The sequence below is a fragment of the Pagrus major genome, chromosome 19 (genome assembly GCF_040436345.1).
Source record: "Pagrus major chromosome 19, Pma_NU_1.0".
Classification (NCBI taxonomy): Eukaryota; Metazoa; Chordata; class Actinopteri; order Spariformes; family Sparidae; genus Pagrus; species Pagrus major.
Genome location: NC_133233.1, coordinates 16204306 through 16222844, shown reverse-complemented (window position 1 = coordinate 16222844; position 18539 = coordinate 16204306). Strand labels below are relative to the sequence as shown.

Genomic DNA, 18539 nt, shown 5'->3' with positions numbered 1-18539 from the left:
CTGTGCTGCGGAGAGAGAGAGCTGCACTCCTCTCCTGGAAAGACAGCCAGCCAGTCAGGACCTCAGACGGTCTTTCAGCTGTTCGAAAGAAGTGGGAAAAGCACATTAGGGGTCATTGTGCCGGTGCATTCCGGTGGTAGCAGACCGACTTTGCTTTTGTCCAGCCTGGCAGACGGACTGTGCGCGCCTCACTCCCATCACTCCCACTCCATCTGAAAACATAATTGATCTGGATATTAAACGGGCCGTGCGGCTCTAAATAAAATTCCATGCATGTTTAATTCTCCGACGTGGTTTTGGAGGCCGGACACTTTCTTCCCTGTCCGGGTTAGTGTTACACGCTGGACTGTCTTAGCTGTGACCACCTCATAAAGTCAGGCTCATAAATATTTTTCATGTGTTATTTAAACTAACTGAGCGCTCTATGGCTTGGAGAGGCCTGATATACGTTAATTATGCATGAAGGCTCCTACAGACAGATATAGCTATTATTACAAATATCAGGAGCCTCAAGAATGTGTGATGCATGTTAGACATTGTTGAGGCTATTAAGACAATTTAGCATCGTCTCACAGGAATTAAGAGAAAACTATGAAAACATATTATTTTAAGTCATGTGTAAAGAGTGTTTTATGGCAGCGATTGTGCAGATTTAAAGGATGTGATTAGCATGTGGGTATGTGATGTTTGGTCTAAACTAGCACCAGCTCCAGTTTCTATTTGCTTCCTGCTAGGATTAGTGGCTAAGGCCTGTGACATCACTGTCAGACTCTGGGTACTGGGGGCAGACAGTCATGTTATATTAACACACAATGAAAAGTGCTAAACAATATGGACTTAAAGGGCACTATGTAGTTTTGGACAAGAACTCAGACTCAGAATTTTAATATTAACAATATTAATGAGGTAATAATACAAACCCAGAAATATTTATTTTTTCCATAACTGAATAAACAAGCTAGAAAGGTGGCAGGGTCCGCCAAATAAAGTAAAACAGTATGAAATTGTGTTGGCTTCGTTGTGTTTAAAAATTCAAATTAGCTTTACTTCCAACGTGAATATAGGCGTAAATTATGCAAATGTGACATGTGTGATGTCAGAAAGTCACAAGATTAAAGGCGGGACTACGTATGAAGCGTTTGCGGCACTTCAGGAGCAGTGTTTTCTGTTGGAGAGATGAGCTCCCGTTGACTGGACTTTGGTCTTTTTTAACTTTCAAGACCTTTTAAGAACCTATTTAACAAACTGAAGGAAAGGAAGGAAAAAAACAAAAAAGCATCATATGTCTCCTTTAACTTTTAAATAATGTTTTACCTTGTTTTAAACATAACAAAAATTCAGAGGGCAACATGTAACAGTTCACAAATCAGTTTTATTAATTTAAACACAATCAAATAATAATGTCAAAAACATCTGTACACATATTTTGCAGACACAACAATCTTTTGCGTTTCACAATGAGGCCCATGTAGTGTAAAGTATTTCCAGTTTGCATTTATGATTGCAACATAATAAAAAAAAGCGTGCTGTATGAATCTATAAAACATTTCCTCTATTTACCTACCATTACCTTGATCTAGCAGCAATATGTAGATACCCCCGGAGTGCAGGGGGGAGAAGTTGTTTTGAGAAGACCGGGGGTGGAAGTGGGAGCGGGGGGGTGTATGTTTGGGGGGAGAGAGGGATCCAAATTGAAATGTAAAGGCCAACAGTGATCATGTGCAAAGGAGGGAAAAATTAGAAACACGACGAGTCGGTTTCTGTTTAAGAAATTCACAGTCGATAGCACATGTCCTGTCTGTTCACAAACCCCTCGACGTTAGTGGCTTTTCTCTCTACGTTAATTATGGTTTCCCCGTCCACTGATGTAGAAGCATTACGAAAAGGGCTTCATGTGTTGCAGCTATTTCCAAAAGGGGACACAGAATGTATTTTCAAAGTCGAAATAAAAACACTACATCATACAAAATTACGCTCGCTGTACAAGAGTTGTTATAGCGCTTGTATAAAAGATAATAAAACCTATTCAAGCCTGCTTTTTCCCTCAGGTTTATTCAAATTTGTTGTTAAAGTGGCTCTCCTTCCGTGCCATATCCGAAAACCCTTATCAGAGTTTAGTTTGCTTCCAAATATATGGGGTCAGGGCTGCAAGCTGGTGAAATGCCGTAAGGACACAAGTTGTGAGCTACCTTTCTGAAAAACAAAAACAAAAAAAAAACCTCTTTCCCTTTCAAATATGAATCTAAACAGGAGACCTGTTCTGCTGTATAAACTGAAGTTTCCTGTAAGGACGAGAAACATGACAGAATCAAATGAAAGGTCATTGACACTTGACATCCATGCTTTTGGTCTTGACAAAACGATTTATCACAAAAAATCCCATTATCTACACATTTGTTTACTGAACAAAACTTGAACACATCAACACTTTGAGGCGTCGCACAAGCTCATGTGCGATGGGATGCCTTTAATTATTATTTTTTTCTTTACTTCAATGAAAAAAGCATTGCCACCTTTCAAGAGCACGTACCTAAATGAATATAGGAAGGAATAGTCCAGTGATTACAAACTTACACACACAAAAAAAGATTTCCTCTATACACGATTGTCTCAGCATTGTAAATAAAGTTTTTTGTAATTTTCTTAAATTATTAGAAAACCCCTTTTTTTCTTGTTTCTTCCATAAACGTCTTCCTCTCGCTGCGGTTGGAAATCAATAGTACTTTGTAAAAGGCACGAGTCTTTTGTCGTCGAGGTACCTTCTCAGTGGCGCGGTGCCACTCACAAAGTCTCCGTTCATAAATAAGAAGCACAGGACTCCCAGGCTGACAGTTAACAGAGGAGCAGTCGCTTTGTCTGTCTGTCCCGTGACAGGAGAGAGACTTAAAAGTGGGCAGGCAGATAAGAGGAACAGACAGAGACGTGAGGTGAAGAGCTAGAGGGACGGAGAAAAAGTCACCACCAGTAGTCGTGGGCCTGTAGGTGTACTGTAGCTCAGTTCTGTTGCGAGGTGAGGCGAGTCGGGCGAGGCCATCAGTAGCTCTGCTCTCCTCACAGGTGTGAACCCTGACAGAGTCCCGGCACAAACAGGGGGGCCGTAAAACACTTTGACAGCTTCAGAAAGCGGCCAATTCACAGTAACCAGGGCAAGCAGCTGCAGCGCCATAAATTCACCTCTCTCCTTCGCTTCCAGAAAGAAAAAAAAAAAAAAGTTTAGGGTTAAGACAAAGTGTGACCGTATGTCAGCACATTAACCGTACGCTCAGCCTCTCTTTTTTCCATTCTCCTCTTCCTTTCTTCCTCTGTAGTGGAAGACAGACGCCAGCAGCATGGGGGGTGGGGGGTGGGGCTTTTCTGAGCTGCGAGGTCTGCGGCAAAGCGTGGGACGGGGATGGAGGGCGAAGGTGAAAGGTTGCAGGGTGTGCCCGAGGCAGAGCTGGGTGTACGATGGTGGTGTAGTGCTACAAGTACTCCAGGTCTAGAGCGTGGTGGAGGGCCATGAGGTCTGAATGGCTGGAGATCCTCCAGAAGGGCATGTTGTGCTGTGGAAGGAATAAAAATATCAGGGCATAAGTTTTAGTCATTCTTTAGTAATTCTACACATATTTAGGGCTGAAACAAGTCAATATGATATTGACAATAATAGTCAATGATTGATAAGTCAAATCACAGAAAATGATGGTAATCTACAAAATATTAATGAATCTTTCAGCCATTTATCAAAGAAACTGGATACTTTTATGTGTTTTTTTTATCATTGTACATTCAATATCTTTGAATTTTAAGGATATATACAAAATATGAATTTTAGTATTCACAATATTCATGTGGTAATAATAAAAACTCAGAAATATTTGATTTTTCGATAACTGAATAAACAAGCTGTTTTCAGAGGAAAATAAGGTCCCAGAACACTGTTTGAAGCTCGAAAGGTGGTAGGGTCCGCCAAATATAAACAAAGTAACACAGTATGAAATTGTGTTGTCCTTTAAGGTCAGTTTGTTTATTCCTCAGAAGCAACTTAAAAATGTTAGAACTGGGTGACAAAATCTAATATCCCAATATTTTTGAATGAGATTTTTTGATAAATAATCATTAGTAATGTGAATATAATGACTAAGTGGGTAAAGACAATCTGGTAAATCCCATCACGTTACTGTAATGCAGCCTTTAAAACCAGGAAAAGAAGACACTTATGACAAATCACGACATAACAATATCCAAAATCAAAGATGATATACAGTCTCATATCATGATAACAATATAATACTTATATATTGCCCAGGCAGACATTTAATGGCTGAATTATTATCGACAAAATAACGGACGAATGAATCAATATTAGCAATCGCAAGAAGCTTTAAGAAGATTTGACTCTTTACACTGCAGCTAATATGTTCAATGAATGGAGTACGCCTGGTCCATTCATCAGGAAAAGCAATCATATCAATAACACACCCCGACCGCTCCTCTTTCTCCCCTGTGCATACCTCTCTGCAGCCAAATAGTACATTTGTACCTCTAACTAATTTCTCTCCTGCATCAACGTGTAGTTTTATCCCACCAAACTAATCCAGTGGCGGTCTTGAAATGAACTCCCCACAGTGTCTTTTGAACGAACCTCCTGCCTGCCAGTGTGTGTTTAGGACAGTGCAAATGAGCTGTTGTTCCCAAGCAGAGGACGGGGGAGAAACCTGAGTCGCGGAGAATGAAAGGAGCCTGTCAGGTAGAGTCCTCAGCTACTCAGTGTGTGGAGGCCATTTACCCTCCCCTTATCAAAGGTATGGCCTCTCCCAGGCATATGTTCCGCTTAGGAGAGCCTGCACTGACCCTTAAAAAGCTCTTTGCTTTTTGTTTTGTAAATTGTCTTTGCTTTTAAGTTTAAAAGCTGGAGATGTTATCTGCACCTTCTCTCCCAGGCGATGGTAATAACTGAAGGCAGAATTGTTTCAGGGATTGAGGATTTTTTTTCCTCTTTTAGATGAAGGAATGAGGGCTGAAAGAACTTTCAGACATTTGCTTTTGTAGTTCCACGCAGTGTCACGTCTGATATGTGCCTCCTGACGGCTGAAATTGTTGTGTTATTTCACGTCCTCTCTGATGTTGACACAGAAACCTTTTACCGCATTGCGTGTCCTGGGACTCGCAGCACTCAGACGGGGGGAAAAAAACGCCTTATCCTTCCATCAATGTCACACTCAAGACTGAGTAAAAATATTTGCATCTTTTTCCACAATCATCGGGTGTGTTCTCTTTTCATAATACAGAGCTATTGCTTTACACACTTATCCGGGGTAAAGGTTGCTACTTCTTCCTAATCGCCGCCTAATCACTCTTCATCTGTCCTCACGCTCCGTCTCGTTGTTTACTGAGAAACAGGTGAAAAAGGAGCTGGACGCTTTTCAAAGGGGGAACTCCGCGTCTTGGCCCTGACACTGTGGCTCACCGACACTGTCAGTGAAATATGCTCTTGGGCCGCTGATTAATTTGCTAATGTATATGTTTGCTGTGTGCGGCTTGCATTCGGTTTACAAACTAGGCAGAAACGCTGAATACACAAATCGTGTAGCAAGAGCCGACAGGTAACATAAAAAGGGCATCAGAACAGATACCGTGACGTTTTAGCTGGAGACGTCGGCTTTGAGCCTTCCTTGATCCGTGCCGTGCTAACAAGGCTTGTCATTGCAGTAGATGTTTTAATTCCACCAACAATGATTTAAATCTCCTTTGTGCGTCCTCTATTTACGATGTGCCTGAAAGGGCTTGCCTAGCATTACACATACAGCATTCACGCTGCTCAGGGCAGCGAGCAGGAATATATAATTATGCCATCTCTACCCTTCCCTGCTCTGTAAACCTGAGATGGCAGAGGAAGAGCGCTGATTACACACCGCAGACTTTCTCTCTTGTACTCAGGTGCCCTTTAAGAGGATAAACGAATAAAAGCAAAGTAAGACTGTTGAGGGATTTCTCGTGAGAGGTATGGCAGGTATGTTTTGTGTTCTGTAGGCGTTCATGATGAACTCCTGACCTCATGGGAAGCAATCAGAAGTACAAACATCATCCCTTCTCCTAGTTCTGTGTATTTCTGATAAGTGTGAGACTTCTTACCTTTTTCGAGCCTTGCTCCTCTTCCACACCGTCTCCAACAACAATGTAAACAACTTTCCTCCCGAACCTTTGAATTACTCTCTCAAAGCAGCTCTCCTTCCCTGCGGAGGAGTCAACAGCAGGGTGTTAGTGTCGAGCATTGTGAGCAGATACACGAGCACACAGACACTTGCGGGACTGAACGCCATCAAGTTGATTCAAAGGCACAGGGTGACAAGAGCCCCTTTACAAACACCACACGTACAGAATAGGGCAGAGTGTAAACACTTTGAGCTCAGCGAGTAGATGTGATAAGATCAGCCCCCAGATAAAGACAATCTGAAAAGCATTAGCTCGGCCCTTCTCCTCCTCAAACATGAGACAAATGGACTAAATCACTCTTGCATGCTGCAGGGTCTGCTTAGAGGGACCACTGGCTTAACGCTCGGCTCCAGCTCTGCGCTGACGGGCCTGAAAATGGTGCGGGAGCGAGGCTTGATGTTTATTTTGCATTTGAAACAGTGAAGAAGGGGGGAGGACTGGAGGAAAACGGGGGAGAGATGGGAGGAGGACGAGGGGGGGTTCTGTTGCTTTGGAATGACATAAATGTGCAGAAGTGGTTTCATATGCAGAGACTGAACAGGAGAGGCCTGGGGAGGCCCAGCACAGGCCCAGCTCCAGGAAAATAATCCCAGGCTGATTAGGCCTATTCCTTCATAGGACAACATCAACCCTCTCCAATGACTGAATCTCCCACACCATCCACGCCTCTGTCCTCTTGTTTAGGTAGCATGTGTGTCTTCAACGGGATAAAATAATAAACACTCATGTCCCAAAGTGACACATTTCAGATGCAGTATTTACCTATTTTGGTTGCGCTATAAATATTCTCGATAGGAAAGACTATTCCCAAGCCGTAGAGCAGGACCTTAGCGAGGGCGGGGATGAGCTGCGTGGTGGTCACCAGGATATTCACACAGTTTGACCTGAAGTAGAGAAACAGAGGAGGACAGCAGAGGGATGACATCATTCTAAATCACTGCGAGGGAGGACAAAAGAAAACACAGGGTGCAGAAAATAGATAGATCTCTTAGCACACTTATCTTTCAAAATCAGAATAAAAAGCCTGTCCGAAAGACAAATTGGTGCATTGGTGTTTTCTTTAATAGCTTGGGAGTATGGAGTTGACTTATTTACACCGCAGGCGAGTTTATATATGTGCGGTGTGGGACTGGGTACAATTTTCCTCACTGGAGTCCTACCTTGAGTGGATTAATGTTAGTGCTTTCAGTGCCAGTGTTAACCAGGAGTCCGTCAAGGCTTCAATTTCTGCTCGCAATTGCAACCAGGCTTCCCTTTTGGCTGGGCCCAGCAGACCTGAAACGCAGGGTAACATTGTTTGGGTTGGACCAGCCCTGTGAATACCACTGAAATTTTCAAAATTTACCCCCTGACCAAGTGGTGTGGCATGTGGGCTTTTCAGAACACACACATGAACACGCGCAGACACTCACACACACATACAAAAAAAAAACCACCCACATAATGAGGGGCATCTGCAAACGTATTTCTACGAGAGAGCAGATCTGCTTGTTGGGGATTACCTCCGACGTTATTTTTGTAGGTGGTGTAGATTTCTTTTACTCGTCTGTAGCGGAAGGCCAGTTTTCTCATCCAGTCCACGCCACCCCGCACGCCCGTGGCCAGACATAGATTGGCACTGGTCGCTGCTGCGTGGAAACCGTCAGCGCCAAAGTTATACGTACTGAGAAGACAAGGGAAGAATCTGTCAGAACATGCTGATACCAGCAAACAATGGTTTATTTGACTATTCGATCAGGAATGAAAGTGCACCAGGGATGTACCTCAGATCCTGGCCGTTGTCATCGGAGGACACATCGTCAATATGCACCTGGTCACATTCCTGAAACACACACAACACACACTTTGAGATATGTGAAGAAATCATACTTTTCAGAATTTAAAGAGGTTTCTTTCTTGGGAAAGGACAGTCTGCACATGTTCCAGGTCGTTTTTCACTAGAAACAACATATTTATTCAGGAATTTGTGCTTTGGCTGGACACCTCAGTCTTAATCCCCTTTCGCCTTGACTTTCTCTTTTTATCCGTTTCTCCACATTTTTCTTCCATGGGCCTAACCAGCAATGTCCAAACAAAAACTAACCTCATCATCAGTCAGAATGGACTGCTACCACTAGAGGGGTCTAAAGATATGCACCCTCACAGACATAACCAATTAGGTCTCAACCCAGCAACTCTAAACATTGCCCAGGATGGCATTTGAGCAGCTATGTCTGCAAGTACTGATATATATACATACAGTAGAGGGATGTATGTAGGCCAGCTGAGTGTACAAAGAGGCCAAGGCACTAATGGTCTGTGCATATACGACTGTGTGCATCTCTAAACACATGCGCACTCCTCTTCCCCTTTAGGGGGTGCCTGGCTCCTCTTGGAAAGGTAGAGGGATTCTGCAGCTCTGCACTGATTCCACCGGTACGCAGTAACACAATCCAGACTTTCTGGTAAATGTAACCTACTAGAAAAATTGAACCTGATGCTAACCGCCAATGAAATTATGACCTCTGATTGCTGCTGCGCCACACACCAACACAGCCCCGGGGCCAGTCGGCCAGGCAGCCGGCGAAAGCGCGCAGGAGAGAGCAGACTGAAAATCTGTTATTAGTTTTCCATTTATAGGAGAGCGCTAGTGCCCCCCCCCCCCCACACCCCTCCTCTCTCCGCCTCCTCAGCCAGCTTGAAATGTGAGGGAGTCCTGCCTTGGCATCCAGATCAACACATTTCAAATGGGACAGAGCAGAGAGAGACTGGCTAAGCTTCTTTTTCTACAACTTTGGGTGGCTAAAAATTTAGCGGACAGAAAGTTGAACAATGGCCTTGAATGAATGTGACGTCAAACTCTCAATTTGTTTCAGTCAACCCTAATCTAGAATGAAAAACAGAGAGTGCATTTGATATCTCTATGAAGTAGTGTAAAGAATTTCTCTGGAAAGCTTTTCAATTAGTTGTGTGACTGCCAAAAAGGTTAGTCTCACCTGTTTAAAGTTATGTGAGAAATAATAATTTCTCATGGAAATTGAAACTCTAGGAAGAGAATTCCTCCGGTCTCAAGTACGAAAAATCCCTCACTATTTTTTAAGCTTTTTAATTAAGTTTCATCCGGCTGTTAAGACACCAAAACACAGAAAGGACTTCCTTGTTTTAAGTCAATCTAACTGAGGCCAAATGCTGACGTTATTGCATTCCTCTCTAATGCTAGAGCAGGGTAAGGGTAAGGGCTTTGGACTGTAAACCTTTTTTATTTTACTGGTTCCCCTCTGAACAAATTTTTCATCTCCCTGGATTTGCGGGGAGAGGGAGGGGAAGAGCGACGTGAGGAGAAACTCAAACCAGCTGTTCTTTAACAGAATTAAAATCTTGACCCCCAACCCCTGCTCTAATGCAGCCATTCTCTCGCCAAGCCTCTCCCAGCAAGCCCCGAGATCCAAAGAGGAAAAGACTTTGACCCCGTGACCCCTCTCCCCTCCTCTCCGGGGCTCCGGCACCCCGATAAGGGGGTGGAAGGGGTAGAGAGGTGGAGATGGAGGAGTGCGGCGGGTAAAGGCTGGGGGAGAGAGTCCAAAGTGACCTCACATGGAGCGAGCGCTGAGCCCTGCGTTCCAGAAGATGGACTGCCAATTGGAGATGGGGTGCAGACGGGGGCTCTTAGCTCTGTTTCTCACCACGCAGATCTTTAGTAGTTGAAGAAAGCAGCAATTTGTCCCATCTTGAAGAGCTGCTGCCAACGAACTTGTGGATAATTTATGTTCACAAATTATCCGCAAACTTTCCCCAGAACAGAACCCAAGCCAGAAGAACTGGTGTGCTTAATTCTTTAAGTAGCAGAGGCATGTCTGTTTGTTAAGGAAAACAAAAACAGCACGCAGGGTTAAGCACCTCATAAAGCCTTCTTTTAAAGACCTCCCATTCTGGTGCAAGTGACTGGAATGCTTCTATTATACAGTAATTACCAGCTGCTGATGAATCAGACTCAATCAGCCGACTGCCAAAACTCCTACCAGCTCTTTCACTTTGGTACAGAACCATTCAGTTCCACTTGTTCAGTATATCATTGCCTAATTGTACGCTGTCTGCTGGATGACAATAGTTCCTCCTGTTTGTTCTTCCCCTGTAATGTGTTTCTTTCACGGTCTGACAGCCAGCATGGATCAAAACAGCCATTTGAGAACAATATTACTCAGCGTGATAATTATGGGCCTATTTTAGGTGCCAGAGCCAAAATCCAACATGACCCCGAAACACATAAATTTGTCCCAGTAATTAGGCCTAACTGGAGTCATTATAACTGCTGCTTGATTATGAACGATTTGTCATGGACTTTTCCAAATCCTCAAAGCTAATAAACACATCAAAGCTCAACAAATGTAACGCGTTAGAAATGAAAAAGGCCAAGAAAAATAGAGAGGTTTGGATTTTACAGTTTGAAGGCCTGTACCCTGTCCACGTCATTGTTTTTGTATGTTTACAAAGTGTTTTAATTCTGTAGATATTTTAATTAACAGCTGAACTTGGCTGGAGACCTCCACAGAGAAGTCTGTGTGTGCGGTGAATAAAAAGGAGGGGGTTGTTGGCAGAATGCGCGACTCCAACAATTACTGTTCCCAGCTGGGGCTGGCATAAACCTCTGCACTGGCTTCCTGGGAGGACTGGGAAAGCTAATAGAGGAGGTGGCTGTGGGTAATGTCGTACAGTAACCCTTACACATACTCATTAGGAGCCACTTCTGAAGGCCTCGTAAACACCACACAGTCATGGATGGTGCAGGTTCAAGTCAGTTAAGTACAGTCGTGTAGTCGTATTGTGGATAGGAAGGAAAGAAACACTATGTGGCGGTGAATTTTACTGACTGACGGACGGGCTCAGTGGCATTCCTGCATTGTTGATTGGATGGGTTATGAAATGCCAAGTGAACAGAACAGAGTGTATAGGAAGCAAAGAAAAAACAAACATGTGTCTCATATAATTTTCTATTTAATTGTTGTCACCTTGTGATGAAGCTAAAACTGAGCATTTCAGACAGAGGGGAAATACAGTGCTGCAGCACTGGACAGTATGAGAAAATTGAAAATGAGCATAATGTGTCTCCTTTAATTGTCAAGCATAGATGAAGCAAATAAACCAGGCTATGAAAAGGGTAGTTTTTGATCAGAAGATGGGGGTATAGCCAATAATAATAAACAGAGTAGAAGAAGTAAAGCGTGCAAACTGGAAACAAAACCAGTTGTTTGCCAATTGCCAATAAACATCAAAGAAGAAGAAACAAAACCTTGGCTATCTATGAGGGAATGTGGGAATTGGAAGCTTATCTTAGGAACATCCGGGAAGACGCCAACAGCGGACACAGCTTCTTCCTCACCGTTATGCACATTAACTCTTTCAAAAAAAGAAAAAAACCCCACCTCAAGCGAGAGTAATTAATTTTTTGTGAAATTGAAGAAGTTTTTCGAATGATGTTGTTTTCATCATTCTTTTTTAATGCGATACTTGAAAATGTGCATAAAAATATGTAGATGGAAACAAAGCTACTGACTCAATGTAAAGCTTAAAAGAATACATCATATGCTGCTATTATTTTGTTAGTATAACACTAACAATAGTATGACAGGGCTTCAAGATGGTGGCACATTGAGAATTTCTTAGAACCTTTTGAACATCTCTTTTCCATCGAATCCCCCCGTTCTCCCCTCACCAAGCAAACAGTGGTTTCTCTAAAACCTACAATCACCGCTAACTCACACCAGATGTTCCTACTGTACTCAGGAGTGAAGACCCTCCACCAGAAGCCATCGCAATTACTCCTTATACAAACACTACGTCGTTCTGTTAAATTCATCAGCAGCATTCTTTTCAGTTATCTGAGTTCATTCAGCTGCAGAACAGCCTTTATCTGCACAGGAAAGATAAAAACACCAAAAAATGCACAACAATTGAGGACAGGATGCTTCTGCCTCATCTTTGCATCATTCACTCTCTCTTCCTCTGCCTGTCTGTCTGTCTTTCCACTAGTCTGCTGAAACTCTTCACTGTGGAGGAAGTTATCAGGGCCCTCTTTGTTCCCTTGGCATCTGTCATTAAGCAATCAGCGATGACGGCCTGAGTCTTCCTGTAGCCCTGGAAAGAGCTCAGGGTGGTGACTGCAACAGTCAGAGGCAGGGAGAAGAAAGACGGGGCGAGTCAGCAATGCATGTTACCAAAACACGGAAAGGACCACGCTATCTAAACTAACTCTTAGGTCTGTTTTTCCCTCTAAGGCCTCTGCAATACAGACAGTGTTCACGTTTTGATGCAAGCTGCCCCCTCTCTCTCAGGTGAGCTGTTTGGGTGGGGTGGGTGGTCAAAACCACAGTGTGAGCGATAACAGCCGTCATCACAGCATTCCTTGTGACCCTACAGGCTAATGCCATGTGAAAAAGGCTCATCCATGGTTCGCAGGTTCTCAATACCGCCACTCCACCGGCAGTGGCTGTCATCCCCCCCACGGTCTGTGACCCCCAGCAACTTCCTTCTCCGTTCCCACCGCAGGCACCCCTGTCTGGGGGGAGAGGAGGAGGGTGCAGAAGGGGAGGGTGGGGGAGCTGTGATTACCTGGGGGTCAAACACAGGATGTGGGTAACAAAGGGATAGTTCTTCGAACCCACTTCATTCCAATCCACAATCTGTGCTTGAACAGCCACGGAATTCAAACAGCGGCGCCAAACAAAGCACAGGTAGAGAGAAGTCCATGCTGGTTTTACAAAAATTCACACAACTTGAAGAGGAGATCCAGAGGGAGAACAAGTACGCTCGGCTCAGAGACAGACTGAATTTAGACAAAGTGGTCTGTAAATTGCTCTTGAAGTAACTGGAAAAGTTGGAAAGAAAGAAACACCCCACCGGTAAGCAGTGACAAGCATAAATTAGTTATGCGTGATGGATGAGCTGCTTCTCATTATTTCCTATTTTTGGCGTAACAAGTCCAAACCACACCTCAAGGAGAGCGACATTAAATGCAATATCAAATCTCCATCATTTCAGCATTTTCCCCTCCGCAACAAACGTCCATAGAAAAACAGTTTATTCTCTCCAAGTTGACTCTTGTTTGGATGAATCTGCGGGAGTTTCTCCTCTCTTCCTCTACAGACCATGTCGTGCAGGTGCTGTGTCTCCCTCTTTAATTCAGGACAAGAAATCTATTCTTAAATCATCATTTGTCACCAGACAGTAATGTTATATTTTCCGCGCACCCACAACCCCTATTGGTGCTCGAATCGGCTGTGTTAGGATAGCGGGTAAAGGGTGGGGGTGAGGTGGAGCTCTGCGGAGTGAAGATTGACAGGGTGGCTTTGAAACCTCCACTTTCTCTCTGTAGTCGTTCCAAAACACATCAGTGGCCCCGCCTTGAGACGTGATGGAGTTATGACGAGGAACATGACAGAACTGCTGCATCAGTGGCCTGGCAGATGATGAAATACCCACATCAGTGTGTACAGAGCTAAAGAAGCCCATCTGACAAAATATACTATGTATGAAAATTGACTTTTTTTTTAGCTTGCTGTTGCAATTTGGTATCAAAAACGTGCGGTTCACTGAAACATGCTCCTAATGAATGGTTTCTCCATGTTTCACTGGTGCAGATCTCGATGGGTTTTCCAGTTTTATATGTTATGTTGGTGCGACTGAAATATAAATAAAATCTGTTCCACAAAGCTACAGTGTTAATGGGTAACTGATCAACTGAATGACTTAATTTCATGATTCAACAAAAAGCACAGTCAGCATCATGTTCCCCCTTACTGGGAATAAAACCACAAAAATACACTATCAAGGAAAAAGCAATAAAGCTACCAATCATGTGGAATGGTGAGTACAGGATCTGACTCCCTACAGTGGGAAATAAAACCAAGAGAACGGCTCCACACTAAGAGGCTCTGGAGGGCCGTTTCAGCCACTAGGAAAAGGTAACCATGCATTTCACAGCATCTCTCATTAACAGGCAGCCCCTGGGTGAGAGTGACAGAGGAGGTTTCAACCCTGCGACTGCAGGCTGGGAGCTATAAAAGGCACTCGGCTCACAGTGTCACCGGGTTGCTCCACAGGTTTGTGTGTGTGGGGAGTGTTCGTACAGTATGTGTGTTTGCATGTGTGTGTGTGTTTTCAGCACAACATGTTTCGAGTGCATAAGTGAGAGAGCGTTGCACACAGCGTGGAGGCATCAGTGGACTAATTTAAAATGTTCCCACCTTTAGAGACCTCTCCCCCTCTCTCTCCCTGTGAGTGGTTTGCCCTCATGCCCTTTATCCTCCAGACGGGGAGGGTTGTTTTCTCACCCAGGGAAGGGGGAGACGGCAGCCCCCGTACCCCACTGAGAGGGGAACACGGGGGCTCGGCAAGCGAGAGAGAGGCCCCCGGTTCCCACATACCGCTCGGCGTTAGCGTTTGGGCTGCCGCAGCGCACCTACAGTAAACTCACACCCTGAGTCACAGCAGAGCTGTCAGTCTTCCCAGTGAGCTCAGCCTCAGTGGGCTTCATTATACACATCACTTTAGACCATCAATTAACTCCACATTCAACCCCACACCGCAGCACAAGTGTGAAAACGACATCGAGTGAAGTGAACTTACTTTATTTCAAAAATAAGATATATGAGCAACAAATTATCTTGCTAAAGTTTATTATTTTGAAAAATATTAAAATGTTTTCATTCACTTTGACAAAGAGTAATGCAGAAAATATGATTAAAAAATTAAAGGGGCACTATATAGTTTTTGGAGAAGAAATTAAAAATCAGAATTTTAATATTTACAATATTAATTAGTTAATAATACAAACTCAGAAAAAATAACTAATATAATAATATTTTTCATAAGTGAATAAACAAGCTGTTCTCAGAGGAAAATAAGGTCCCCAGAACACTGTTTGAAGCTAGAAATGTGGCAGGGTCCGCCACATATAAACAAAGTAAAACAGTATCTAATTGTGTTGTCCTTTAAGGTCAGTTTGTTTATTCAGTTGTGAAAGCAAAGAGTCTGTTTATTTAGTTTGTTTAGGCATAAACAAAATCAGTCAATGTAGATTTTTCTCTTCAGATTAAAATGTCTTCCCCATAACAACACAATGCACCTTTAATATAATTCTTGTTATTTTATTTCCATTTGGATGTCGCTGAAATGACTGATTTTGAATCAAATTTTGTTTTAGATATAACATTGATTATATGTTTGTCTGTCTATCTGTAGATAATACAACTTCTTCGATAAGGAAAATTAATACAGTGGAGATCACATCTATCGGTGTCATGTTGCCATGAATTACTTTCCAAATACTTCCCTCACTGAGAGCATTTTTGATGATAAAAACAGATTGTGCTGTTCATACAATACTACTGAGCAGCAAATGGTTTATGCGGGACGATCGATACAGAGATTTGTGTGCTTGCGTGCGGGTTGGGAGTCTTTCGGGGAGGTGCAGTATTTCTGGGACGCACCTTCAATACTAACTAACGGTGAATGAAAAAAGAGTGCGCTGATCCAGAAAAAGGTTGCAGGAGAAAAGAGGGAGAGAGAGAGAGAGAGACGTAAGGGTGAAACTGATCCCTGTTGACCCCTTCGGCATGCCCTCTTTCTTTTTATGACTTTCCTCTGAATCGTCACTCACCAGCTCTATCAACACAGCCCAGCCTCCATTCACACACACTCACACACACACACTTGAACACAAGACTAGAGTGTTCGCTCTGAATTTGGCAGGCTGAGCGGAGTATTATGCTTAATTGCGATGTTTAAAAGCCTGCAAACAACACTTGTGCATTTTGAATATTAAAAGCTGATTAATTTGCCTTAAAAACTAACATTTTAATACAAGCTAAATAATCTGAGACTGCATATAGTGAAGCTGCTGAGTCCATATTTAATGTTCTTGTGCAGAGGCTGGCAAGACAACAGTGTTAAGACTTAGATGGACCCCTCACACACACACCGTTAGGCCTCTAACTCTGCACCTGTGTCTCTGCACAGCCTCTGGGGTCTCCCTTTATGGCTTAGACTAAATTAGATGGACCATATGCATTTCTGCACATGCTTAAATACATAACTGCTGCTGGCTGTGGTATTTATAGATGGACTCTATTTAGCTCTATCGGAGATGGAGGACTGTAAATCAGCAGAGAGGAAACACAACTGGTTAGGCATTGCTGAGGGCTGGCACTTAACACTCAGACTGGCCCAGCTCGCTTTAAGAGGAGGGATCAATATGCCTCCGAGAGAATGTCACTCCTCCTCTGGTATGATTGTTAATGACAATCATCGCAGCGTCTGCAGAGAGGTCTTTACATTAGAGATCCTAAAAAGCATTCTTGCAGCAGACCACAGTTTGCTATTTCAGTCAGAATACTACTGGGAAAAAAACCTAAAGCTTTAAAGTGTCAAAACAAAATCTAATAATTTCGTTACTGAGATAGAGCAGAAGAAATATATGCGTTGCATTTTTAAATAATTTTATAAGCAGTCCGAGCTGCCAATTCTCAGTTTCATCGCACATGAAAGGAAATCAAAACACAGGACAGATGTTGAGCAAAACCACATTTAAGCGTTGTCACAAACTGCCATTTTTTCAAATGATTGGGGCACATCTATTAAATAAAGTGCAGCTACAATGGATTCTACACGGCCGGGCCATAAGGAAATATTTAACCAGCCAATTGCAGCCAATTAACTTTGATCACGATGACTGCGTTTGGATTCTCAGTCACTCGTCTGTCTGGGAGAGTATGAACATTTTCCTCCTCTGTCTCTCCCTCTGCAGTTTTTTCCTTATTCTTGGGTTTGCTTCATGTAACATAGCCGAACATGGTGGTGAGTAATGAGACTTGGCAGACTGGCCACAGATCTCTTCACACTTAAGTATCAAACAAAACATTTCCTCTACTGTGAGGTCAGCATAAAGCAGGACACTGAGGAAAAGCACTGGGTCAGTCGGATCAGATTCAGTGAGAGGAGGAGGCAGGGACAAAAATCACAAAGATAAAAACTCAACAAATCATGAACAGAGAATTAGATGGAGCTAGAGTTGGGGTAATAACATTGAGGTAAATTGCTTTGTTTATTGCTAAATGTGATGAGCACTGATAGTCGGGTTTAACATCTGGATCTGGAAGAAGGGTAGCGCTTTAGGGCTTTACTGAATGTCATCTTCTCAATTTTTTTTTTTTTTTTACATTTGAAGCTTCTACTGTGGTTTGAAATGAAGATTTGGATTTCCATAGTCATATTTTATAACATCAACACCCTGAAAAAAAACCCTCAAGTTGAATACAGGGATTCACTGGATTAAACAAAACATTTACAAACAAACAAAAAGGTTTTGTGATTTTTCTTTGACATTTTTCTACAGTTGTCATTGGTTTGAAAGTGATGACGTCCTGATGGAGCTCTTGATGGAGCACTGAGCACCGAGCGAATGCAGAGACATAATATTATCTTTTGTTTTGTAATGACTCAAGTAATTTACTATTATAGCATGAAAGCTGAAAAACAGTTTTTCCTATTGTGGTTATACAGTATAAATGTAATTTATGGTGCTGTTATAATGCTGTTAGACTGTTGCAGCAAACAGTTGTTGCAGCAAACAATATTGTTTTTGAAGGCTAAATACCAACAAATATGGAATAAATGTTGACTTCTAGATTTAACAACACATTGGAATTATTGGAAATGTTTTGATCACATGAGTGGGAAACAATCCTATGCAGGGACCACTGGAATCTAATTCTAGTACAATACTAATAATATTATTGAAGCCTAATCATTATCTGCATCCGTGCAGAAATATGGGGTTTAAACAGAATGAAAAGACATTTAGAAATAAATTGTAAACATGAACCTTCAAGCTGCTTCATGTCTGTGAGTGTGTGTATGTGTATGAACAAATGTGGCACACACTTTCCTCTACATCCAGTCTGAGCTTATGGTCTTTCACCGCTCCCTAGAGTGAAGCAGACACTCAGACACCCCACCACACACGCACCTCCCTACCCTTGATCCCTCTATTCCTGTGCCCCAGGGGCAGATTTTACACTAGCTGTACATGAATCAGGCGGGCAAGGAGGCGTGGGAGGGGAGACGGCGGGGGTATTTCATGCTGTGACGGAGGGGTCTGTGGTGTTGGTGGACAGCGACACCAAGCACACAGCATGACACTCACAGACAGACAGAGCGGCCACAGAAACACTAGAGCCTGACAAATTGAGCTGGCCGCTATGGGAGCGGGAAGGAGGTGGTGGGGTTGGGGGTTGGGGGGGAGGGCTGTTGACCCAGGAATGACGGAGACTGACAGCACATGTACAATTCATGGTATCCCCTGGGCTCCGAGG

General features: G+C 43.1%; 1 protein-coding gene across 1 annotated transcript in view; it reads right to left on the bottom strand.

Annotated features, from left to right (window-relative positions):
• Positions 1 to 3349: 3349 nt before the first annotated feature.
• The window catches only part of eya1 (EYA transcriptional coactivator and phosphatase 1), a 65285-nt gene continuing 50095 nt past the window's right edge, over positions 3350 to 18539 (bottom strand). The window contains exons 13-18 of the mRNA XM_073488417.1: positions 7956 to 8014; positions 7695 to 7855; positions 7353 to 7467; positions 6955 to 7076; positions 6112 to 6212; positions 3350 to 3542 (exon numbers count right to left, since the gene is read on the bottom strand). Coding sequence (XP_073344518.1) covers positions 3462 to 3542; positions 6112 to 6212; positions 6955 to 7076; positions 7353 to 7467; positions 7695 to 7855; positions 7956 to 8014 — 639 coding nt within the window. The 3' untranslated portion in view covers positions 3350 to 3461. The remainder of the gene's footprint in view (positions 3543 to 6111; positions 6213 to 6954; positions 7077 to 7352; positions 7468 to 7694; positions 7856 to 7955; positions 8015 to 18539) is intronic.